At 42.4% G+C, this 26,721-nt stretch overlaps 1 protein-coding gene across 3 annotated transcripts in view; it reads right to left on the bottom strand.

Annotated features, from left to right (window-relative positions):
• Window positions 1–22,240: 22,240 nt before the first annotated feature.
• The window catches only part of FYN (FYN oncogene related to SRC, FGR, YES), a 298,246-nt gene continuing 293,765 nt past the window's right edge, over window positions 22,241–26,721 (bottom strand). For 2 of the 3 annotated variants that reach the window (XM_006839921.1, XM_006839923.1), the window contains one exon: window positions 22,241–22,921. In XM_006839921.1, the coding sequence (XP_006839984.1) occupies window positions 22,713–22,921 (209 nt within the window). In that variant the 3' untranslated portion in view covers window positions 22,241–22,712. The remainder of the gene's footprint in view (window positions 22,922–26,721) is intronic. The other variant, XM_006839922.1, reaches the window with a different exon arrangement.

Below are 26,721 nucleotides of genomic sequence, written 5' to 3'. Positions count from 1 at the left end.
TATGGTGTTGGAGGAGAATATTGAAAGTGCCATGGGCTGCCAAAAGAACCAATAGATCTGTGTTGGAAGAAATGCAGCCAGAGTGTTCCTTAGAGGCCAAGATGGCCATACTTCGTCTCTCATACTTTGGACATGTTGTCAGGAGGGACCAGTTGCTGGAGAAGGACATCATGTTTGGTAAGGTAGAGGGTCAGAGAAAAAGAGGAAGATGCATTGGCTAAGTGGCAGCATCGATGGACTCAAGCATGGCCACAGTAGTGAGGTTGGCCCAGGATCCGCAGTGTTTCATTCTGCTGCGCATGAGGTTGCTGTGGGTCGGTACTGACTCGATGGCACCTAACAACAACAAAATATTATTTGTGCCATCAAAAATGTGAACAAAAAAAATTAGATTTCTGGGTCTCAAGCTAGACTCAGAAGAGACTAGGTATCCTCACTTAGCTGACGCTGGAGTCCCTCCTCTCTCAGCTGCCCGAGTCAGCAGTGAGCTCACAAGGAAGCAGTCAGCCAGAATAAGAGCTGACAATTTGCCTAACACAGGCAGAAGACCGGCAGCAGGATTTCCCCTGTGAGCAGAGGTAGAGGACAACTTTGCATGGGGATTTTCCAGTTTAAGAAAGTTATAGAAGTCAAGGAAGCATGGCAGATCTAGCGTTATTCAGCTTCTGGAGGAAGCCCCTAGTCAATGTTGGAACCCCCTCTACACAACAGAACTTCTCAATTTTACCAGCCCCATCTCCCACCCCTGTGTGAGCATAACTGGATTTTAGGTATGAGGAGGTACCTGACATGGTACCTTACCACAAAGTTACGGTTTTGTGGTAACTTATCTGGACCAGGATTCCCAGTGGTTTGGCAGTTGAGACGTGGTTATCCCATGGTGATGAAATCTCATACAGGCCTAGTTAACTCTATGATGATTGGCTATGAGCAGCTAAACAATTGAAAGGATGTTTCCTTGGGGGGTGTGGCCTGCTCCCAAGATAATGGACATGCAGGAAAAGCTTGTTCTTTTCTTCTGAGGACCTGAGAATCTACAACTGTGAGCCACTTCCTTGACATAAACTTCTCTTTATATACATGCATATATTAGTTTCACTGGTTTTGCTTTTCTAGAGAACCCAGCCTAGGACAGTCAGGATCCTTGAAGTGTGGCCAGCTCTTCTCCATGGTATTCTATCTAGGGACAGGGACTGGAGGTGGCCCATTCCCTATGGAGGCTTTTTTGTTACAAAAAGGTTTGAGATAGTGCTAGGAATAAAGCTAACAGGATTTTCAAATACATTTCTTTCTTGTCACCAGCTTCATTTATAAAACCAGTTCCTGGGTGGTACAAATGGTTAATGTGCTTAACTGCTAACTGAAAGGTGGGAGGTTTACATCTACTCAGGTACCTCAGAATAAAGGCCTGGTGACCAGTTTCCAAAGAATCAAAACTCTGTGGGGCACAGTTCTATTCTGCAACACATGGGATTATCGTGAGCTGGATTCAACTTGCAACAATTGGTTTTAGCTATACAACCAGGGGCTTGCCCTGAAAAACAGTCCTTTTTGTCTGTGATCTGGGACTCTTTGTTGGAGGTCAGGTTCATGAACCCCAATAAGGTGGTAATTCCTTGAAATGCTGAGACTAATGCTGATTTACAGCCCTAAATCCAGCAGAAGCAATATGACATGCTCACCCTGGTGGGAGTAAGAGTTGGGTTATCTTGCTCCCAAAGTCCCAAGTCCATCATGGCTGCTCTCATGAGACTGATCAGAGGTCACTAACTAAAATAAACCACTGCCATTGAGTTAATTCCAAATCATAGAGACTCATAGGACAGTACAGAACTGCCCTCTATAAGGTTTCCAAGACTGTGGATCTTTTTTTAGGTCGCAGACTGCCACACCTGCCTCTTGAGAAGAAGCTGGTAGGTTTGAACCACCAACCTTTTGATTAGCAGCCCAACACTTAACCCACTGCACTTCTAGGGTTCCTTCAGAGGTTACTAGTCTCTGTGCTATTGGGCACTATCTTCCCTCCTGGTCATGTTTCTCCCAGAGCAAAAGGCCCTGTGGTGGAGACTACCTTCCTGCCCTACGCCTGTAACAGCTGTGCCTGAGCACCCAGTTCACCAGCCCTCTCTGGGAGCCCTTCTTGCCAGCAGATATAGACTGTGAGATTTCAGCCAGACCCCAGAGGTGAAGGCAGGAATCTCCCAGGGCTGGGACTTCAAAGGAACACAAAGAAGCATGTTGTGCAATTGTTCTGCTGCCAGTAGAATCCAGGAGGAGGCAGGTGAGAGGAGAGAAAGGATATATCTGATCTATCGATTCCCGAGCCACCTGTCTGAGAAAACTTGATAAACATGTATGGGGGTGAACCTAGGAAGCGACATTTTGAAGATTCTCCTAGGTCAAGCTCAGATGGGCTTGAGAGCTATGGTTTTATGTTAAGTTGGTTGGAGATTATTCAGGAAGTTCTGGAAAGCTCAGAGGTCAGCATGAGAAAGTGGACTTTACTTCAGCATTTGAAAGCTTCTCTCCTTTCCTGTATTATGGACAGGGAATCACTTCATGACTGAGATCCTGAATCCCAGCCCTCTTGAGGCGGTAGCTGGCAGCTTGGAAGAACATCCGGGACCCACATCTGCAGTCAAGATTCTGCTCGGGAAATTCTTACCTCTTTGCAAAATGCAGCTAACATTTCAAGCACTGTCTGCATGAGCTTTCTGTTCTTGCTGTCGGTCTGCAAGGATATTGAACCCGAGTGGATGTGTGTCTGCATGTAAGACAGACACACCTTCTTCTGACAGTCTGAAGTGGGTGTGCCTGTAACTCCCACCAAGGGTAGGCTGTGCAGTTCCATTTCACAGTGGATGTCTCCTTCTAAATCAGGCCTTCCAGATTGACTTGTCAGTTACAGAAATAGGCACGGGAACTTTCGTTTTAGACAAGAGCAATCCTAACACTTAGCATAAAGAGGCTAAATGTTTCAGAAAGTTTTATATTACAACACAAATCCAGTGTTATGGTTCCAATCAATTCAGGAAGTAGAGAAACTTCCATTTATTTGGATCTTGAAGACTCAGAACTCCTGGCCAAAAATGTGCCCTTTGATCTTCATTCCTTCAATCTGCATTTTCTAAATGCATTTCCATTTTAATGAACAGTATCTTATATTGGCACAATATTCTTTATTGAAGAGACGCAGATTGTGTTTTAGGATTCTAACTCGTGGATTAAATTCAGTGTGAGATCTGGGGGCCTGATATGTGCCAAGCGAGAGCCTTGTTGGTGCTGTGGGTTAGGCACTGGGCTGCTAAAGGCAAGGTTGTCAGTTCAAACCCACCAGCTGCTCTATGAGAGGAAGATGAGGCTGTCTGATCCTGTAAAGATTTATAGTCTTAGAAATCCTATATAGGGGCTCTATGAATCCAAATCAACCCTATGGTAGTATGTTTGGCTTTTTTTGAGTTCGTGCTAAATAAGCCCTGGTAATGCAGTGGTTAAATGCTGGGCTATTCACTAAAAGGTTAGTGGTTCACACCCATCAACCATTCTGTGGGAGAAAGATGAGGGAGTCTGTTTCCATAAGGCCAAGGGAACCTTGCAAACAGCCTTGGAAACACATGGGGGCAGCTCTACCCTGCTCTTACAGTGTTGCTATGAGTCAGAATTGCCTCGATGATAGTGGGTTTGGGGTTTGGGGAATGTGTGCAGAGAAGTCAGGGGAAAAACTCAGGGACATGTACATTAGCTGTAATAGGAAGCAGTGTGCAGTGGATGCCATCCAAAGATTGAAAGCTGAGTGTGGGCAAGTTCTCAGAAGGGAGTCATTACTTCTTGCTGAGAGATCACAGAAGGCTTCATGAAGGGAGAGATGTTTAAGTTGGGCCTCAAAGGTTTTTAAGAAGTGAAGAGAGAGCAGACAAATATTCCTCCCAGGGAAAGAGTCTAGAGAAGTGCAGAGCATGCCTGAGGAATTGGTGGACGATTCAGTGTAGACAGAATATAGGGTAGAGGTAATTGTGGAGGTGAAAGGAGACATAGACTGTTGAAACAGTGGAGACAGGCCGTGGAGGGCCGAAACTCCCTGGAAACAGCTCAAGTGGAAAGATGGTGTCATAGAAACAATGCTCAGATATACAACTGGCTTTTCAGATGCTGGACTGAGACTGTTCCCCTCACTCTCTCTCTAGTGGCTGACGGTCTCCAGATACTGCTTCTTTCTGTAGTTGGGTATCCTGCTTTTCCTTGGTGCCTGCTCCCTCATGGGGTCAACTCTGGCCCTAACTCAACCTTTAGGCCAAGCATTGAGCACCACAGTCTCCTGATTCTTGGTTGTAACTGAAGTGAGACAATTTGATGGGCTAGTGTCCAGTTAAGAGATTGATTCCCTCCAGTCAGGTGCCTTGTTGGGTGGCTTTAACTCATAGTAACCTATGTAATACAAAGCATAACACTGTCTGGTTTTGTATCATCTTCAGGATCTTGTGTCATCTTCATGAGTGTTGAGCCTATTGTTGGTGGCTGTTGTATCAATTGAAGTCTTCTTGTGGCACTGTGGGTTAATACGCTAAACTGCAAAGTTGGTTTGAACCTCAAGATTGGCAGTTCGAGCTCACCAGCCGCTCCTTGGAAACCCTATAGTGGGTTGCTATTGGTCGGAACCAACTCAATAGCACTCAAAAAAAACAACATTGTATCAACCAATTTCTTTGAGTGCATACCTTATGTTATTGGCCTTGGACCAAACATGATGTTATTCTAGTAATTGTTCTTTCCTGATACCATGTCTGAAGTAAGTGAATTGAAGTCTTGTTGTCTTTGCTTCTAAGGAACATTCTGGTTGTTATTTCTTCTAAGATTGTTTTATTAGTTCTTTTGACAGTCCATGAGTCAATAATCGCTGCCAACACCCCAATTCGAATACATCATTTCTTCTATAGTCAGGCATCTTATCCTTGTTCAATCTGTGGTGCTGGTGGAGGGAGTGGGTCAGTGCTAAGAACATGACTAACTAGGCCCACTCATTGTTAGAGGGTGTAGTGTGTGTGTAAGTTTAAATAATGGGGTGTGGACCCCAACCGAGTGGTTCAAACTGACTTTGTGGTCCAGTGCTTATCCTACAGTGTCACACCAGGACAGACTGAAGAAAACGGGGAAGTTGCCGACATGTGTCACCATCTTCCAGGTATCAAGCACTATGCTAAGTGCTATATATATACTGCTTTATTTTGTTTTCACTAGAGTCCATTTTACTTAAGTGGAAACTAAAGCTTAGAGACTTAGAGAACTTGCCCAAAGTCACATAGTTAATGAATGGTACAACTGTAATTTGAACCGAGAATCTGTCCAGATTAAAAATTCATGCCTGTCCCCCTGACACCAAGGAGGGAAGCAGTTAGTACAGTCTCAGTTGGATGTTCACAAGTGGCTCATGAGCCATGAATCCATACCAAATCTATCATCTTCTGCCTATTTTCTGCTCCTCCTTCTGGGTCTTTTATCTTAGTTAATGGCATCACCAGCCACTCAGTCACCAAGTACACATCTTTCTGTGCCTCAGTTTCCTTGTCTGTAACATTATTGTATTCTTCACAGATTGTTGTGAGAAATGAGATGATTCTCATGAAGGCTTAGCATGATTTGGAGCGTGGCGCATAGTGTATGAAGATCTGACAGGTAGAGAAATTGACGAGATGTGAGGGACAGCAGGGGTATGACTGGAGTTTTACTTGTCTAAAGCACGGAAGCCACCACTCATCTGTCAGCTGATCAGACTGTGGTGACTTGCATGTTGCTTTGATATTGGAAGCTATGCTGCCAGTATTTTAAATACTAGCAGGGTCATCCATGATGGACAGGTTTCGTCAGAGCTTCCAGACTAAGACAGACTAGGAAGAAGTTTAGCTACAGAAAACCTCATGAATAGCAGCAGGACATAGTGCTAGATGATTAAAACATGATGAAGAGCACCAGAATAGTGTCAGCTACAGTGCTGGAAGATGAGCCCCTCAGGTTGGAAGGCATTCAAAATATGACTGGGGAAGAGCTGCCTCCTCAAAGTAGAGTTGACCATGATGTTGTGAATGAAGTAAAGCTTTTAGGACCTTCATTTGCTGATAAGGCACAACTCAAAATACGGAGTAAAAGCTGTTGTTGTTGTTGTTATGTGCTGTGGAGTCGGTTCTGACTCATAGCGACCCTGTACAGGGTTTCCGAGGCTGTAAATCTTTATGGGAGAAGAAAGCCTCATCTTTCTCCCACGGAACAACTGGTAGTTTTGAACTGCTGACCTTGCAGTTCACAGCCCGATTGGTAACCACTACGCTACCAGAGCTCCTTAGTAAAAGCTGTAAACATCCATTAATAATTGGAACATGGAATGTGCCAAGTACGAACCTAGGAAAATTGCAAGTCATCAAAAATGAAATTAGATACATAAAGATTGATATCCTAGGCATTAGAGAGCAGAAATGGACTAGTATTGGCCATTTAAAATCTGATAATCATACGGTTTACTATGCAGGGAACGACAAATTGAAGAGGCGTGATGTAGCATTCATCGTCAAAGAGAACATTTTATAATCTACTTGAACTACAATGCTGTCTGTGATAGGACAATATCCATATGTCTACAAGAAAGACCTGGGAGCATGGTGTCTCTATAGAATAAGCATTGGACTTCAAACCACAAGGCAGCGGTTTGAACCCACAGCCACTCTGCAGGAGAAAGATGAAGCATTCTACTTCCACAAAGATTTACAAGACTCGGAAACAGGATCGCCTGAGTCGGAACCAACTCAATAGTACTTAAAAACAACAACAAGAAGGAAGGCCAGTTAATAATGCTATTTGTCAAATTTATGAATCAACCACTAAGCCAGTGATGATCAAAATAAAAAATTTGTAACACTACTATTATTAAAATTTGCATACCAGACACTAAAACCAATGACGGTCAAAGAATTCTACCAATTTCTTCAGTCTGAAATTGATCAAATATGCAATTAATATGTATTGATAGTTACTGGTGATTGGAATGCAAAGGTTAGAAACAAAGGAGAAGGATCAGTAGTTGGAAAACAAGGCCTTGGTGATAGAAAGGATGCTGGAGATCACGTGATAGAGTTTTGCAAGACCAATAACTTGTTCATTGCAAATACCTTTTAAAAACAACATAAAAGGCAATTATACACATGAACCTCACCAGATGGAATACATAGGAATCAAATTGACTACATCTGTGGGAAGAGATGGTGGAAACGCTTAATATCATCAGGCAAAACAAGGTGAGGGGCTAACTGTGGAACAGACCATCAATTGCTCATGTGCAAATTCAGGACAAAGCTGAAGATAGTTAAACCCAGTCCACCAGAGCCAAAATATGACCTTGAACATATCCCATCCAAATTTAGAAACCATATCAATAACTGATTTGATGCATAGACACTAATGACTGAAAGGCCAGAGAGCTGTGGGATGACATCAAGAACATCATACAGGAAGAAAGCAAATGGTTTTATAAAAAGACAAGGAAATAAAAGACCAAAATGGGTGTCAGAAGAGACGCTGAAACCTACGCTTTGGCATAAAGATGCTAAAATGACTGGTAGAAATGAGGAAGTAAAAGGGATGAGTAGAAAATTTCAAAGGACAACTTAAGAAAACAAAGTAAAGTATTGTAATGAAATGTGCAAAGATAGAAAGTTAGAAAAACAAAGGAGAAGAACTTGTTCAACAATCTTCAAATTGAAAGAACTGCAGACAGTATTCAAGCTTTGACTTGAAATATTGAAGGATTCTATGGGCAGAATATTGATTGATGGAGAAAGCATCAAAAGAAGATGAAAAGTATATACAAAGTCACTGCACAAAAGGAAATGAACAATGTTTAACCATTACAAGAGTAGCAGATGATCAAGAACTGAAGTACAAGTTGCACTGAAGGCATTGGCTAAAGATAATGCTCCAGGAGTGATGGAGCAAACTATGAAGCACTGGAGATGCTCACTTATCTACGCCAAGAAATTTGGAAGACAGCTACCTTGTCAACTGACTGGAAGAGATCCTTATTTGTGCCCATTCCAAAGACAGATTGGTTACCCAATGGGATGTAGAAATACTAATATTATATGTAAATAAAATTTTGCTGAAGATAATTAAAAAACGACTTTAAGAGTACAGCAACAGGGAACTGCCCAAAATTTAAGCCAGGATCAGAAGAGGATGTGGAACTAGGAATATCATTGCTGATGTCAGATAGGTCTTGGCTGAAAGCAGAGAATATCAGAAAGATGTTTACCTGTGCTTTCTTGGCTTTGCAGAGACTTTTTTTTTTTTTTTTAAGTTTTTATTGTGAGGTTTACATGGGAGAACATCAGTTTCACATTCATCCCATCACACTTTGTTTCATTGCAATGATTACAATCCCCTCCATGCATCATCAAATAACCAAAGGGTACACCCCACAGGCCTGCCCCCCAGCCATCAGCACAGAGTCCCTCTCCCTCCCAGAGTTCAGTGTGTCTCCTGCTGCTCCATCTGTCCATGTCATTGTTTTTGTCTCCATCCCTGGTGTCTCTGGCTCTCTGGGTAGGGTCCCACTCTCCACTCTTCTCACTTGATGGTCCCAGGGACCTCCGCTCCTGGGCTGCAAAATCAATCTCTCCCCTCCTTTTGTCAAAAAACATATACCTCTATATTTCCTACCCTGATGGCAATTATTCACTATTGTACCACAGAGTCTTATCCCCATTTTCTTTCACCAGCCTGGTCCCAACAGAGAGGAAATCATTCAGTGGAGGTTCTACCTTCCCCTGCCCCATCTGGAACTAGATTCCCTTTTGAAAGCTTGTAAGTTAGTCACTTCTTGCTTTTATAGCCTTTCCCTCCCTCCCCCCATTTTGGGTAAACAATGTCTAAATTGCCCATCCCTGCCAATCCTGTGTACCGAGAGGGTGGGAGGGATTCTTACTGTAAAGATTTATTCCTTTTGAGCTACTACATCCATAACTATAGATTGTTGTTGTTAAGTGCCGTTGAGTCGGTTCCAACCCATAGCGACCCTGAACAGGGTTTCCGAAGGCTGTAAATCTTTACGGGAGCAGAAAGCCTCATCTTTCTCTCGCAGAGCCGCTGGTAGTTTCAAACTGCTGACCTTGCAGTTCACAGCCCGATTTGTAACCACTACACTACCAAAGTTCATCAAATTGTAGCAGGTTACTCTTTTTTTTCCCCCTCTTCTTTCTTCTTCTAGTTGAGTTCTGATCATCCAGCCATTGAAGCCAGGTCAAATGGGTACTATCTGCAAGTATGGGTGTTCTTGTGCATCTCCCCTCACTTCATATCAGCTGGATGCTTCACTTTCCACTCTAGTTCTCTATGGTCATGTCACTGCCTCTGGGCCCAGGAGTCCTTGGGTCTTGTCGTACTGCTGGCCATCCAGGTCTCCACCTGTGTTCACAGGGGTCTACTGAATGTGGTTAGACTTAGCTTGCATCTTCATTGTTGTTTTTGCCCCCCTCTTCCCCTTATCAGTGACCAACATGGTCACCAGCCAGACCACTTGAGTCTTAGTCTTGGAAGGGAGTTTGCTCTGAGGGGTCCCAACCACTTGACTATGCAGAGACTTTTTACTTTGTGGATTGTAACAAACTATGGTTAACACTGAGAAGAATAGGTATTCCAGTACATTTGATTGTGTTCATGAGGAACCTATACATAGACAAATAGGCAGCTGTTAGGATAGAACAAGGGGCTATTGAATGGTTTAAAATCAGGAAAGGTGTATGTCCGGGTTGTAGCCTTTTACTGTACTTACTCAATCTGTAAGCAGAGCACATAATTATATGGATTAAATGAAGAATAAAGTTGCATCAGGATTGGAGGAAGACTCATTATCAACCTGTGATATGCAGATTATACAACCTTGCTTGTTGAAAGACAAGAGGATTTAAAATAAGTACTGATGAAGATCAAAGACCACACAGCCTTCAGTATGGATTGTACCTCAGTATAAAGAAAACAAAACTCTTCACCACTGGACAAATAAATAACATCACTATCAATGGAGAAAAGATTGACGTTGTCAAAGACTTCCTTTTGCTTGGATTAACAATCAACACTCATGGAAGCAGCAGTAAGAAATCAAATAATGCATTGCATTAGGCAAATCTGAGGCACAAGACCTCTGTAAAGTGTTCAAGAGCAAAGATGTCAGTTTGATAACTAAGGTGTGCCTGCCCCAAGTCATAGTATTTTCAATAGCCTCATATGCATGTGAAGTTGGTCAGTGAAAACGGAAGACTGTAGAAGAATTGATGCATTTGAGCTATGGTGTTGGAGAAGAATATTGAAAGTACCATGGACTGCCAGAAGAACAAACAAATCTGTGTTGGAAGAAGTACAGCCAGAATGCTTTTTAGAAGCCAGGGTGGCTAGGCTTCATTTGTCATACTTTGGACATGTTATCAGGACGGACCATTCCATGGTAAAGGACATCATGCTTAGTAAAGTAGAGGATCAGTGAAAAAGAGCAAGACCCCCACCGAGATGAATTGGCACAATGGCAGCAGCAATGAGCTCCAGAGTCACAACAACTGTGAGGATGGCACAGGACCAGGCATTGCTTTGTTTTGTTGTGCACAGAGTCACTATGAATTGGAACCTATTTGATGACATGTAAAAACAAAAACAAAGCAGGAGATTGGCAAACTTTTTCTATAAATGCTCAAGTGGTAGATATTTTTAAGTTTATAGATCATGAGATATTATCCCAACTGCTTAATTTTGTGGTTTTAGGACAAAATCAGTCATAGACAAGATGTAAAAGACGTGTGTGGCTATGCTCCAATGACATTTAATACAGAAACACACAGGGGCCTGATGTGACCTTGTCTTTGTAGTTTGCTGACTATGAATGCCCTGCCTCCTTCAGTGAGGTGGGGCATGACTATTATATCTGTCACCTTTTCTCCAGGATCTAGCACAGTGCCTGGCACATAGCAGATACTCCATATATATTAGTGAAACGAATGATTAAATGAGAAAAGAAAGACATAAAAGGCTAAGAGGGACAGAACTTTGGGGATCCTTTGGGTATCTGTTGTGCAGGAAATAGAAACCACACTAGAGTTTTATGTAAAAAAGGACTTACGAAGGGAAATTAAAAACTTGTTGAGAGGGCTGGAAGAGAGGGTGACCTCTGGAGATGACTTGAGACTACAGCAGAACTTATCTACCTAGGGAGCTGCCACTTCAGCCGTAATTAGGGAAGTGGACTGCTATCCTCAAGAACACTGCAGGGGCAATAAATGACAGCACAACTGCTGTCATCACGTTTGTCTGCCTACTGGAATGTGAAGCCCAGCCACTGCTACCCCCACAACTGCCTCTTGACACTCATGAAGCTGGAGATTAGACATCCACAGCTCACTGACCTTGTTTACCAGCAGAAAGCAACCAAAAGCCGCCAGAAATTGACTTCTGCCTTATTCCTGCCTTCTAAGCTTCCTGCAAATATGTCTAATTGGGGTAGCCTAATTCATACCCATGATCTTAACTGTGAGGAAGTCTGGGAAATGTAGCTTTTAGCTTCCTAGACTGCAGCACTAGAGTCATTCTAGAAAGGGATGGGAATAGATTCATAACCTATTCAGCACAATCTGTACAGTCTGCAAATTGACCGCTACAAAACAAACCATGCCCAAACCAGGACTGCAAATCAGTTCAAAATGGTTCAGTAATTGACACTGTAAACAAGAGCTATGTATGCATTGTGCAGCAACTAAATCTGTTGCTTTGGTATTTTGACCTGAGTAGGAAACAAAGAGCTATGCTCACTCAAAGATTGGGGCAAACTATGCTGCTTTGAATGTGTGTTTGCTCTCTTGGATTGTTGCTGTTGTTGTTGTTAAGAGCAGTCGAGTCGATTCCAACCCATAGTGACCCTGAATAGGGTTTCCAAGGAGCAGCTGATGAGCTTGAACCACCGACCTTGCAGTTCAAACGACTTTGCAGTCTGACGCATTAGCCCACAGCCTACACCAGGACTCCAATCACAGATTAGAATGTGTCAATAATCTGATCACCTGCATCAAGCTCTTTAAATTTTTAAGAGGAAGGACGGTGGCAGGACTTTTGGAAAGTAACCTTACTGACAGGACTATGGAGTGCAACAAGGAACCTTGGTGGTATATTGAATTATGTGTTGGGCTGTTAACTGAAGGTCAGAAGTTCGAAACCACCAGTCTCACTGTGGGAGAAAAACAAGGCTGTCTGCTACTGTAAAGATGTATCGTCTCAGAAGCCTTAGGAAGCAGCTCTACTTTGTCTTCTTGGGTGACTGAGTTGGAATTGACTCTGGCAGTGGGTGGGTATGAGAGCAACACATGTTCAAAGCAGTAAGGTGGGCTGAGGCATAGCTGTTTGTTTCCTACTAGGGTCAAAATATCAGGGAAACAGATTTGGTTGCTATGCAACGCCTTATTTACAACTCCAATTACTGAACCATTTTGAATTGGTTCCAAGTCTTACCCTAAAATCAGTAGCTTAAAACCACAATCATTTATTTTGCTCAGAAATTTGCAGTTTGAGCAGGGTTTGGTGGGGGTGGCTTGGTTCAGCTTCACTAGGAGTTGGCTGGAGTAGTTTACCAGGTGGGTTCCAGCCCAAGAGAAGCAAACCCAAGCTTCTACCCACTGTCCTAGCTCAGCTCCTGCCCAACAGCCAGCGTCAACTCACCAGTCATTTGAGCAAGTCCTGTGAAAATGGCTCTTCCAGCCGCACTGGAACTGCAGCTGAGGCTGTGCGGAGCAGAGAAGAGCTGTTGCTGATAAGCTTGTCCAAATCGCAGATTCGAGAACAAAATATATGATGATTGCTATTTCAGCCACTAAGTTTTGAGGTGGTTTGTTATGCAGTAATAGATCACCAGAAGATACAGGTTTACTAAATATGAAAGAGAAAGGGGAACAGATGGGGCAATCAACAAGAAATGAAGTAGCCAAAGCCAGAGAGGGTAAAGGTTGACCGAAATTTCAGCCAAATGCATCTCTCCAACCACTCTCCTCCTGCCATTCTGATTTACCAGCTTTCTGACTCTGATGCGTCCTGAGGTGTGGATGGGAAGGATCCGTCCAGCCAGTTTGGGGCAGGAGCTGGAAGAGCCCTTGACTCTTACAAGCCCTGTGACCTAGCAATTCATTGTTTCTTCTAGAAGCTCTTTCTAATCACGGCAGAAAGTTAGATTTTGAAACTGCAATCTGTCAGTTTGACCTACTGTGGCCATGATTTTTAGGTACAGTTCCAGGATTGCTGAAGTGATGTCAAAATACAGGGTTGTCACCTACAGTGGTGCCAGCTGCATACTACACTGTTCTACGGGGCACTAGCCACATTCTAGTCATCAGCCTTTTGCATATTTATTACAACAATTTTCTGGCAAATGGAATCAAAGTGTCTTGAGGTAGGATGGCTTTTTCTAATTTGCATGAAGGTGATTTATAGCTACTGGCAGGAGGCATAAGGACAAAGCAAGTGTCTAATAAATCTTAGGCCAGTGGCAGGGGTTGGCAGGAGAGACACAGGGAGCGGGGAGGAGTCTTAGAATTGGCAAAGGCCCCTTTTGCCCAACCAAAATGGGCACTAAGTAAGAAGATTTGTTGAGATTTGTGTAGTTGAAAGTTCAGCCTCGTGGGGCCAGTAGGGTTATAGAGAACACCAGATTAATCAAACAAAGGAAGACTATTTAGGAGATGCAGAATCAGTCACAAATTTGCCTTGGGACGTGGAAATCTCCAGGGCTGATTTCAATAAATAAAAATAATGACTCTTTGTGGGGAATTGAGGATGAAGAAAATGCACAAATAATGAAACAAAAATTCTATGTCTCAAATTGGGGTGGGGAGTAGGGATAAGGAGGACTGGAAAAAAGGAGGAGAGGAGAGAAAATGAACTGTAACTGAGAGGAGACAGGAGTACACCGTTGAAGTGAAGGCTATCTGGAATTCCGATGGAATTCCATCCCAACTTTGACCACTCTGGCTCCGGAAATATACATTAGTCATGAACAAATATCATGATTCATAGCATTCCTACACATTCAGATTACATGATAACCTTTTTTAATTTCAGATGAATTGTAGACTGAAAAACCTTTACAGTTGGAACAATGTTCTCCATTTTGTATTTCATTATGACAAAGAACCACAGCCAAGCACAGCTTTCTGTTTTATCTATGTATCTTCCAAGGTCTCCTTTGGCTGCATGTCCCTGTTGTTTTTGTTCTTGGCTTGCTGTTTTAAGCATAGCTTTGCTCCATTTCCATACCACCCCCCACCATTGAAAAAACAAGTACTTATTTGAATTAGAGCAGAAAATACTGAAAAATGAAGCATTGCTTCCCCCCTCTCAAACATGGCGGGGTCACGGTTTAGTGATAGCAATGACAATGATTAATGCTCTGCACTTTCACTTAGAGACCTTCAGGAATGTATAAACAAATATTTTCCGAAATTCACAGGTGAAAGGAGGGAGGAGAAGTGCTTCACGCAGGATTGCTCTGATTACAGTCGGATTCCTCTTTCCCTTCCCTTCCCAATTAGCTCACAAAGAATGCGTTCCCGAACAGTGCTGGAGCTAGTCATATTTTAAATCAAACTAAAGTCCATTGAAGTAGGAAAATTATGCATTTCACAAAAATGATGCGGGCAAATTATTATTCAGTTTTTAACAATTTTTTTTCTATCACTTTCTTTTGCACAATGTAATATGGTTAATTTACCAGAAAGCATTATTATTCATTCTCTAATTCTCTAGGCAACTGCTGCCATTTGCTTACCATTGTTTGGCTCTCTGAGAATTGATAGACCTCAGGCTCCATGTAGGGTGGTCCGAATCCCTGAGAGGTCTCTGGAGGCTCAGTCTCCTTCCCGATATCAGTCAGCAATCCTTCCCCTTGGGAAGAATCTAGTAATGAAAAGATTCACATACCCGAATTTAGTTTATGAGCGACTTTTGATGAATCCTTTTGTAAACATACAGGCAAAAAAAAAAAAAGAAAAAGATAAATTCTCTTGCTATTTATTAATATTTCCCCACAGTGTTACATGTATGCCTTTAATTAAAAACACTATCTGAATAATACCCATTTCATTCTCTCTTGCTTCTAATTAGCTACCCATTGATTATTACATAGCCAGCACTTGATAATTAGCCAACGGAATAAATCCAAACAAAACAACCAGAGCAACTTGCAATTTCCATCATGGTTTTACCATACAAAGGGTCAAGTAAAATAGCCCGGATGATAAATGGAAGAAGAGTTAAAAATGAAAATAGATTCATAAATTTGAGTAAACACCCTACAGATTATTATTACAAGAGGTAGAGAAGAATTATTAAATGTCTGTTTCCAAGTAATCTCATAATCTATAAATATATTTCAAACTACATTTCAATTGGGAGATTGAAACCAACAACATGTCTAAAATCTTACTTTCTGCCCTTGAATATCCTTTATTCATTTTAGTTCTTTTTTTTTAAACACTCAGGAATATATAATAATTTAAGCCACCAAAGGGCACATTCTGCAAGCTTGCCTCCTGGCCACCAGCACACAGCTTTTCTCTTTCCATGAGTTTAGAGTCCTCAGGTACTGTCTCTCCATGTCCTCATCTCTGCCTCCATCTCTGGTGTCACTGCTTCTCTGGATAGGGTCCTGCATTCTGCTTGTGCTCTTCTTTCTTGGTGGTCCTAGGGGCCTCCGTTCCTGGACTGCAAGATTGACTACTCCCTTCTTTCTGTTACAAAACTTCTAACTTTACAGTTGTGACAGTCTCAATTAGCCATGATAACAATTGTTGTTGTTGTTATGTGCTGTGGAGTCGGTTCTGACTCATAGTGACCCTGGACAGGGTTTCCAATGCTGTAAGTCTTTACGGGAGCAGAAAGCCTCATCTTTCTCTTGCAGAACAGCTGGTAGTTTCAAACTGCTGACCCTGAAGTTCGCAGCCCAATTCGTAACCACGATGCTACCAGAGCTCCTATTAAATCATAAGAATCTTATCCTTTAATATCCTTTAATAGTTGTTGTAAAATGCTGTTGAGTCAGTTCTCTAAAGGATTTCTAAGGAGTGGTTGATGGGTTTGAACTGCCAACCTTGCAGTTAGTAGTCCAGTGTTTATCATACAGCGCCACACCAGAACTCCCATTTAGCAGCCCTGGGGGCACAAGGATTGATCATTGGATTGTTAAATGCAAAATCAGAGGTTTAAACCTACCAGCTGCTCTTCAGGAGACAGATGAGGTAATCTGCTTCCGTAAAAATGTACAGCTTCAGAAACCCTATGGAGTACTTCTACTCTGTCTTACAGGGTCACTATGGGTGGAATAGACTAGAAAGGAATGGATTTGGATTTAATCAGGGTAAATGATGTACCTATATAGCTTTCAATGTGTGCATGTGTTTGTGTATGAGCAGGAGGGAGTAAGGAAAAATCTTGTCCTGATTTTGGCTTTTCTTCACTGAGATACATTTGCTGAGCACATTCTATGTTTAAGGCATAAGCTAGCCTCAATGAGGACTGGGAAACAGAAGGAAATATGACCGATAACCACTGGCCCCTTGCCAGTAGGCACTAGACAATCTCCTTCTGCCTGTACTTGATGACTGAGTCCCAGCAGCAGTTTCCTGGAAGCTCCTCAGCCAGATACCGTATCTTTGCTAACATCTGTGTGCTTCCATCCAGCAGTGCGCGTATTGCAACTCTCTCATGGGTCTTCATCCTTAGTGGAATGTGAATAGTATATTGTCTCTTTGAATTTCTAGTACTAAGCACAGGGTCTAACCCATAATTATTCAATATATGTTTGGAGAAGGAATGAATGATATAACACCATCCAGTCGGGTCTACCTTCATCCCATTGCTTTGAATAACCCTAGAGAAGGACTCCTTTCATTTTAGCATTGGGTTCTTTTTCCTTGTCCAGTGTTTCCATCTGTTTTGTTCTCATTTGCTGCTATCTTGCACAAGCAGATTGACCTAACTGGTCCTTCACTTCCAGCAGCTTTGAATGTTTTTCCTCTTTCCACCATCAAACACTGTTGACTTCTGTTCCATCTTCAGAAGAACATCAGGAGGCTGTTCTCTGCTGGGTGAAAAAAAAAAGGAAATCAAAATCATAGCATCCATGAATGAGGGCTAATAGTACCCAAATACAATATTTACGCTTTAGCAGTAATGTTTTATGGAATCCATACACTGTGCTCTCATACAGGGTACAGAAAGCTCCTGGTCATTGCAGAGGTGTGGCAGGGATTGTTGGAACCATAGGCTGGTTAACAATACACAGCTTGAAGGTCTGGGGAAATGATTTTATATTAACACAAAGGTAGACGCATAGTGGAATAGGATATCAACTTTTTAAAAAATTATAAGGTTATAATAAGAGCTTGAAGTCATTTTATTGAAGACCATGTATCATTTGGTACAATTTGCTACACATTGTCCCCCAGGTTCCAGGGGGTGTAAGTTTACCTATTTCTGGTGTTGGGATGAGTTATGGGGAAAGGTCTGGGAAGCGCTAATGGTGTTCACTTCAGGCTATAGATTGGGCTTTCACAGACTGGTGACCATTCATTCATAATGGATAGGGTGCATGCTGTGCAAAGCACAAAGCAAGTCTGTGTGCTCAGCTGGTTTTTAGGATAAGGGTGTCACTTGCAGGCCGTTGGACATCATCCATGTAGCCAGCCAGCCATTCAACATCTACATCAGCTCATGACTGCTCTAAGTGCAGGGGAAATAATGGTGAACAGGTTAGGCAGCTTCTGATTTCAAGGAGCTCACCACATTTCTGTCAGAGAGAACAAATTGAAAGTACAGTAGTAGTATTAAACATACAGTAATATTTGAAGACTAGAAGTATTCTGGACAAGAGCATAGTGCTTTGGCTGCTGGGGATTTGCCATTTATCACTGATAACATTCTCTTTGGATTTGTTGTTGTTGTTAAATGCCATCGAGTTGGTTCCGACCCATAGTGACCCTGTATAGGGTTTCCTACAAGTGACTGGTGAGCTTGAACTGCCAACCTTAGTCCCTGTCATATTGGAAAACCACTTATTTCAATCCTTAGAATTAGTTTTTAAAATAAAGATGTATTTTCTCCCCATAGGATTCTGAATATTTTACATATTGGGAAAGAATGAGGTACAATTAAGGAATTTATTATGAAAGCTTTCTGGACACATATAAAAATATATATTATATAAATCATGAAGATCCACTTGATATTACAAAGCCATCGTTGTTGTTGTTAACTGTTGTTGGCTCGGTTCTGACTCATGGGAGCCCATGCATAGGGTTTTCGAGGAGTGGCAGATGGGTTTGAACCGTCGATCTTGTGGTTAGCAGGCCAGTGCTTATCCTACAGCACCAGGACTCCTCAAAGCCATTAAGGGTAGCCATTTTTGGTTCTATGTAGTTTTAATCTATTCTTGAGAATGAAATAATCATGAAATCGGTTAACTATTTTAGTAATTTGCACTTCACATGATATTCAGAATGAATGTGTTTGAACGTCTCTCCCCCAAATGATTGTGCCTGCCTTTCCTTCCTATCTTCTTCCTCCCGCCTTTTCTTCCTTTCAGCAAATATTCCAACAGTGAAATATATAGTAATAAACTCTATCTATATCCATATTTTTATAAACTATAAAACTAACAAAACTCATCAAAATCTATTAAAATACCCTGCAGGCACAAATTGACCAAACATTTTTTTTCAAATACCACTCTTTAAGAAAATGCTTATTTTGTTAAATGAGACACTCTTGCTCTGACATCCCTTTTGTAGTGGGTTTCATTATAATTCTCCTCTTGATGTTTTTGAAAATCACATTTCTTTTGAGAATCTTGGGAGAACCATTGCAATTAATATAATATGGTATAAATTCTTAAGGCCCCATAGGACATTGAAGATGAAATTTTGCAGCTCCGAAGCTAGTAGAAAATTCCCTGGTGTCAAGATGCAGCCACAGGAGGGTTCCTGTCTTCCTCAGAGCAGTAAACACCCTCTGGTGGTGCCAGGAAATCCCAGTCCTGTACTTGTATTTGAGGGATTACGCACACCCTTAACTCTTCTGAACTTTTCATCCCTCAGAAAAACTGAACTTGAGATCAAGCTGTAGGGAAGGCTTATCTTCAACACCAACGTCTGCAAATGGGTGAACTTCCAACCAGGGAATGCTAGTCACTCCTGTCTGTGCCAAGACCAAAGCAGAGCCAGTCAGCACAGCCTACAGTAAAGGTGTTCTGGTCCCCTCAAGGCATCATGGCCTTGTGAACACAGCATGAGAGAACGTGAAGAGGGTGTGAACGCATGAGAATACGGTTTACAGAAACCACGTTGTCATAATATTTGAGCTTTATAACATTGTCTTTTCCAGTAGGTTTATTATTTAAGTAAAAAGTGTTGCTTAGGAAGGCCCCTATACAGCACCGCAGTGATGGATGCTGGCTCTCCTAAGGAAACAGGGCATGTAGTTATTCACCACTAGGTTCCTGAAGACAAAAATATGTCATCATCACTTCCCACTAATGCAGTTTTCAAGATACTTCTGTCTCTTAACACAGGACTTTCTAGTCAGGGAATTCCATCTCCTCACTCCACACTTCTACAACTTGTGAGGGAGTGAGGCATTCGGCAGGTGTGACTATTCTTTGGAGGTGATAGTTCGCTTGCCTGGGCTGGTCTGCCTCAGGAGTAGCACATTAACCTCTTGGAAGAAAAAAACAACAACACTGAAGACCCTTGTGGCTTTTTAGTATTTAGAGCTACTCTTACTTTTATTTATAGCCTGGTTCTTCACATTTCAGAACAGTTCCAGTGGGCTGCAGTTTCTGAGATTACTCCAGAGTTGACCCAAATTGCTTTTAGTTTTGCTTCATATCAGAGAATCCACAGGAAACTCAATTGATGAATCAAAAGATAATGCTTTGAAGATATTTTTTTTTTTCCCCTTAGAGCTTCTCTGTTTAAAACAGGGAATATATATATATATTTTTTTTTCAAATTTCTTGAATGACTGAGGCAAAATCATATACAAGTATCCTCCAAAGAATATGTACAAATTATTCAACCTAGCAGGATGTAAGGATTAAAAACAAAATTATCTTAACATCTAGAATGTGTTAACAAATTGTCCAATAATATCACAATTATCATATGGATTAAGATCTTAAAAATTTTATCAATTAGTACCAAAAACAAGGTAACATTTCAGTTGGCCAGAAAATCATTTGTTTCAACTTTAAAAAATGTTGGCAACACTTTCTAAACATAAAAGTTATTCCTGCAAGAAAATTGCATGATTACATATGACGTCAGTGATCTTAGGATCTCAGAGCTGTGGTAAACCCAACAGTGAATCCTGCTCAACCCCCTTATTTCCACCAAAGAGAATATGAAAGAAACAAAAAGACTAGAGCATCTGCTTAGGGTCCCACAGCTGAATGCTATGAGCCAGCAAGTTGACTCCGGCTCATAGCAACCCTAAAGGGCAGAGTAGAACTGCTCCATAGGCTTTCATAGGCTGGGCTGTAATTTTTACAAGAACACACCAGGTCATTTCACCCTCCAAGTGGTTGGAAGGTTCGAACAGCCAACCTTCTGAGTAGGAGATGAGTACTTAACCATTGCACCACCAGGTCTCCTTGGGGTGGTCACTAAGAAATATAAACACTGTCTTTAGGATGGGAAAGATTTTTCTGGAAATCATCTCTTTCTCACACAAGTGAGACACAGCAAATTCCAGTTAGAGACAGTTTCTGATAAATTACAGTCAGAAGATATGGCTCATCTTTCTTTAGCAATCAATCTTCTGCATTAGCCTAACCGATCTAGAGAAAGAAGATAAAAAGCAAACAAACCCACAAACTACCACTCCGGCTGCTCTGAATGGTTCTTTCACTTAGAAATCACCTGTATTCTGACTAAATTCACCAGGTGACGCTCTGCCATCTGATATGTGACAGATAGGTCACAGAACCCCTAGACTACCTTCTGTGATTTAAATGAATGAACCAAAAAAAAAAAAAAAATTTCAAATGTAAAATGCTCTTTTTAATGATTAAGTTAAGAAAGTTAAACAATTTAAAAATGTAAACTCACAAATCATAACCAAAAAAAAAAAAAAAAGGAGGAAGAAGACTTCAGCGTTGATACTCAGTATTAAAACCTCAACAGAAAGAGGATTTTGATTTGTTGCTGTTAAACAGATGTAATTCAAGGTTGGTACAAACAGCCAACTACAAATGTTTAATCCTCTGTTGTATGCATCCCTATGAAATGTGAAAGAATGCAGTTATTCCACTGGAGAGCTCTTGGACACAGAAAGTGTTTCATTAGCAGTACAGGGCATTTAAAACACTTATTTTACAAGGAGAATGTAGAACCCTCCCACCCACACCCACCTTCCCCATAAATTTTAGTTGCATGAAAAAGTTTAGCAGGTTGCCATGACTACAATGCTATGGGTTTTAGACCATTTAAATGTAGTTACAATGTTTATTAAATTTAAAACCAAAAAAGTTGGACACATTTTAGCATTCATATTTTTATACAAGAAGTTTGTGTGGGATCCATCTTGCAGTTCCCAGGGTAGTATTGCCCCCTTGCTTGCTTAAATTGTCTCACTTTTAAGTTTTGAGAACAAATCAGTTAACTCAAATACAGGAATCAGAACTTGTGAATCCAACTTGGGGGTCCTGAAAAGGATTAAAGTTACACACTCCTGTGTAGGGTACAGTCATGAATCAAAAAGCTGCAATCAAATTAAACAAAAAAATGCATGCTTTGTTGCTGTTTAGTGCCATTGAGTCGGTTCCAACTCACGGCAACCTTGGATTGGGTTTACGACAGAGAGAGAAGTGGCTGGTGAATTTGAACCACTGACCTTGCAGTTCAAACTGACCTTTCAGTCCAGTGCATTATCCCACAGCGCCACATCAGGACTCCAATCATGCTTAGCAATTCCAAATATGAGACCATTGGTTTTCAGAAGAACACCAGTGCTTCTATGCTTATTTTGCAGTGAAATCCTTCCTCAGGGTCCCACAGTTTGGGGCCCAGGCCGGCCTCAGTTAGCACCCAGATGGTGTATGTACAAGGGACGTATACATTATATATATATATATATATTCATATGTATATAAAAAAAAGCAAAAGCAAACACCTGTCCTGATTGATTTTTGTTAAAACATGAAAAAAAATTTTATTGTTTTAGACAAAGAGGCCACTTTTGGAAAATAATACTTTTTTTTTTAGTTGAATCAGGTGAAGACAGAGTTAAAATCACATAGGATTTGCATTTTTAAAAAAGGAAAGCACTAGGGTTGTTGGCACTGGAGTTAACTATTTACACTGAACAGAGGTTTGGCCTTTTACATAACATCGATCGATACAATGCATTTTCCAAAGTCTGAGAAATAACAAGGTTCTGTCTCGTATGCTTCACAGAGGAGGTTCGGATTTGGGGGACAAGTGTCATTAATGAGGGCTGTGGAAGTTCGTCAGCTTCAGAGTCACATGCAATCTGATCCTGGACGGTTCTCGCCGCTCCCTTGCTCCCTCGCTCGGGAGCAGCTGGCTACGGAATTGAAAGCTAATGGGAAGGGGGCGGGGCAGCCTCTTGCACAAGGCTCTCTGCAGACCCAGGTCTCACAGGTTTTCACCAGGCTGGTACTGGGGCTCTGTCGCAGTAAAGTAGTCTTCCAGGAAGCCTTGCAAGTACTCAAAAGTGGGGCGCTCTTCGGGGTCCTTTTTCCAGCAGTGGATCATGAGCTCATGTAGCGAGATGGGGCAGTCCTGGGGACAGGGCATCCGGTAGCCGCGTTCCACCTGCTCCAACACCTCGCGGTTGTTCATGCCTGCAAAGACAGGGTCAGTGAGAACTGGCAGCCAGCCTAGGGCCACCCTGACCAGCCCGCCGGCCCAGAGTTCCCCTCACCTTGGAGCCTGCAGATGCCTAAAACATGCTGAAGGCCCTCACCTCACCCAGAGACTTGAATGGGACCCTAAACCACTGAGAAATGAAAAGGAACACAACACTGATGCAAACGTGCAAAAATGTGCAGGATGCATCTCAACAGCATTAAAAGTGAAAGAAGCCAGACACAAAAGGCAACATACGGTATGCTTTCATTTATATGAAATTCTAGGAAAGGCGAAAGGAAAACTACAGTGATAGAAAGCAGATCAGTAGTTGCCAACAGCTGGGAAGGCAATTGGTGGCCAGCAAAAGGGCAGGGCGAGAGAACTTTGAGGGGTGATGGAAGTGTTTTCTATCAGGAGTAGGCAGATTTTTCTTAAAAGGGCCAGATAGTAAGTAACTATTTCGGGTTTTGTAGATCACATATGGTCTCTGCCTTTAAAAATGTACAAAGCAAAAGCGGGCCCTGGGTGCTAGCTTTGCCCCACAAGCTATATTATAGTCTGCCCACCCTGAACTAGGTCATAAATGTGGTGGTGGGGCTACTTATGTTTATTAAAACTCCTTAAACTGGTGAATTTTTCACTTGAATAAAATCGGTGATTTTTATTATATGTAAATTATCCACTAATTAAGCTGACAAAAATGTATATGAATAAAGCGTATACACACACACACCAAAAAAAAAAAAAAAAAAAACCAAGACAAAACCTTAACCCAACAAAAAACACATGGAATGAATGATTCAATGTGCTGTCCCTTGCTTATAGTATGGGTGAGTTCCGTGTGTGAATTTCATAAATGAGTTTTCCTCACATCTGGGCAAGCTCTTGGTGCCCCTTTGTCCAGGATCTGCTACCATATCACCAAGTCTGGGCACAGTTCAGCCCAGTGACCTTGCAGTGACCTGAGATTCAGTGACTTTGATGAGGAGACACACTGTCTCTGGTGCCTGTGTTTACTGATGGCCTCTACCAGGCAATCTGTCATTTGAGACCTTCCTGACCCACTGGATGAATGGCCTCACTTTGAAATCTCAGACTGGGCAACATGAACAGAAGACATCTGGGGAGTCTGCTAGTCCTTTTGAGAACGTCTGCATATTGGCCTTCTCGTCAATACAGCAACACCACACTGACTGAGGTGAATGGCCTGCCCCAAACCCTGGCAGGCCTAAGTGTCTAGTTTTTCTTCCCCTTCTGCCCACATCATGCTCTGCCAGCTCCCCCGCACGTCCGCCTATGTTGTGGCTGCTCTCTGGCCCTAAACCTGTAGTCTGGAACCCTCCCTAACTACTTACCTGGTAATTCACAAAAGCAAGAACCTGATTTCAAGTCCTATAAAAAACCTGACTTTCTTTTCCTCTCAGGATGTAACCAGCAGGCAAACACAGTATCCATTGTTGTTAGCTGTTGTGAAACTGGTAACTCATGGTGGACCTATCCACAGCAGACGGGATGCATCCTGGTGCTCAAACATTCCCATGATAGGTTGCAGACTGGACCCACTGTGGTCCACAGGGTTTTCACTGGGTGATTTTCTGAAGTTGATTGCCAGCACTTTCTATCTATTCCACTTGAGTCTAAAAGCTCTGCAGAAACCTGTTCAGCATCACGAGGCTCTGTCCACAGATGGGTGGTGGTGATGGATTAGGTGCACTGGTCAGGAATTAAACTTAGGTCTCCCCCAAGGGAGGGGGGAACTCTACCTTGGAACTACTACTGCCTGCTGCTGTTGTTGCGATGTGTGCAGTCAAGCTGGTTCTGACACACAGCGATCCTGCATAGAGTTTCTGAGGAGCTGCTGGTGGGTTTGAACTGCTGACATAGTGATTCACAGTCCAGTGCTGATCCTACAGCTACTCATCACCACTGCCCATAGCTCCCTTTAATTCTAGACAAAGTAGAACCCTGTAAACTCGGCCAGGGCATCCAGGCACACCCTGTCCACTGCAGTATAGGACACTTCTGTCAGGTCTCTGCTTCTTGTTACTTTTGGAGCTGGGTGTATCCTGGTCCCTTCTGGCTGTAACATCATGTCCCTCCCTGTCAGTCACATACTTGTCCACACCCTTTCAGACTGCTTCTTATTCTCTGTCACTACGATTTCTTGAGATAAACATCCATAGATTATTTCTGCTATGTTTAAGTAGGCCCTTCACTTTAATTATCTGAAAATAGCCTCAGTCGCCCCTTATTTTTGAGGCTGGGTGAATGGGTGGGGGTCCCCTGCCTCCGTGCATTACAGGGCATCTTTCCAGCTGGGTGTCAGAAGTGACACTGCTACTTAGCTTATATCGTCTGTAAAATGCGCTTTGAAAACTCTGAAGCTGGACAGGGAGCGGGAAGCAGGAGGCAGGGCCTGGAGCTGCTGCAGAAGAGAAGGCAGACTTGCCAGTCAGTTCCATCTTTCCCTACCCTCAGTCCCCAAATCCAACAAGCTCTGGAAACCAGAAATGTCTGAGACACACTCAGCAGTAAAACTGATCCAAACTGATGTCATGTGGTTCCAAATCGTGACCGGAACTGATGTGAGGCTAGTGACTGTTTTTGTTTATTCATACTTGCACGCACTGCTGCAGAAGGATCTGTGTGTGTGAACACAGAGATCTGCTCCAGACTTTATTGGCATGGTACGTAACATATAGTATATGCTCTACATTGACTTCAAGAAAAAAGAAAAATGTCTGATTCTGAAGGGCATCTGGCCCCATGGGTCTTGGCTGAGAAGTGCTGGCATAAGTGATTGTAGCCACTACATGCCAACCCACTCAGAAAGGTTAGGAAGACAGTTAAATCATCTGTTAGGATTGGGCTTTTCCAGTGTGTTACTCAGCCACATTTTAGTACAATCATTGTTTCACTATGGTTTGGAAATGGCTCAGTTTGAGCCTGCAGAAGTATCCCTTGTCACTCACTGTCCCTGCCAGGAGTCTGTAAGGACCAAGCAAAGATGAATGCAAGGTCTGAACCTCAGGAGGTAGGACAGTTGGCTACAAGCCCCGGAAACCACATCTTAAGGCTTTATTCTGGCTCCGAGACTCTGTCCCAAATGATGGTGTTGTTAAGTGCTGTTGAGCCCATTCCAACGCATAGCGACCTTGTATAGGGTTTCTGAGGAGCAGCCGGTGGGTCTGAACCATCAGCTAACCACTGTTTAACAGTCCACTGCTTATCTTACAGCGCCACACCACGACTCAAAATGGTACTACTGAGTTTAATTAAGCATTTTCTTACTGCTCTATGGAACTTATTTCAGTAAATGTTTAATTTCATTAAAAACCAAACTACTCAAAAGAAAAGAGTTCACTTCACTTCACAAAACAACCTCTTAATTCAATCTCCACCAATGGAAACTTTAATCAGCCACTTGGGTCAAGCCTGTTTTTTCCAGTACTCTTCTCAAGCTTTGAACATAGCAGATACGACATTCGGAAACTTGAACCACAACACATAGCATCACCTGAAGCAGCACCTTCCTGGGCAGCTGCAGGCAGGGGACGCAGCGTGGCTGACCTACCCTTATAGTGCCCCAGCATGCTTCTGCTCTCTCTCTCCCCACCTTTCCTGCCTGCACCTCTCTTCCCCACACCTCCTCTTCTTTCTCTTCTCAAGCCTTCTTCTCCCCAGACATCTCAGAGCACAGGGAACATCTGTAACAAATGCCAGGCACTGGGCCAACTAGAAACATATTCATGGCAGCTTTGCCAGAAAAGTGGGAGCAAGGCAATTGCTAAGG

This window comes from Chrysochloris asiatica, unplaced genomic scaffold (genome assembly GCF_000296735.1).
Source record: "Chrysochloris asiatica unplaced genomic scaffold, ChrAsi1.0 scaffold00027, whole genome shotgun sequence".
Lineage (NCBI taxonomy): Eukaryota > Metazoa > Chordata > Mammalia > Afrosoricida > Chrysochloridae > Chrysochloris > Chrysochloris asiatica.
The sequence above is the reverse complement of the archived record's forward strand: the minus strand, read 5'-3'. Positions and strand labels throughout refer to the sequence as shown.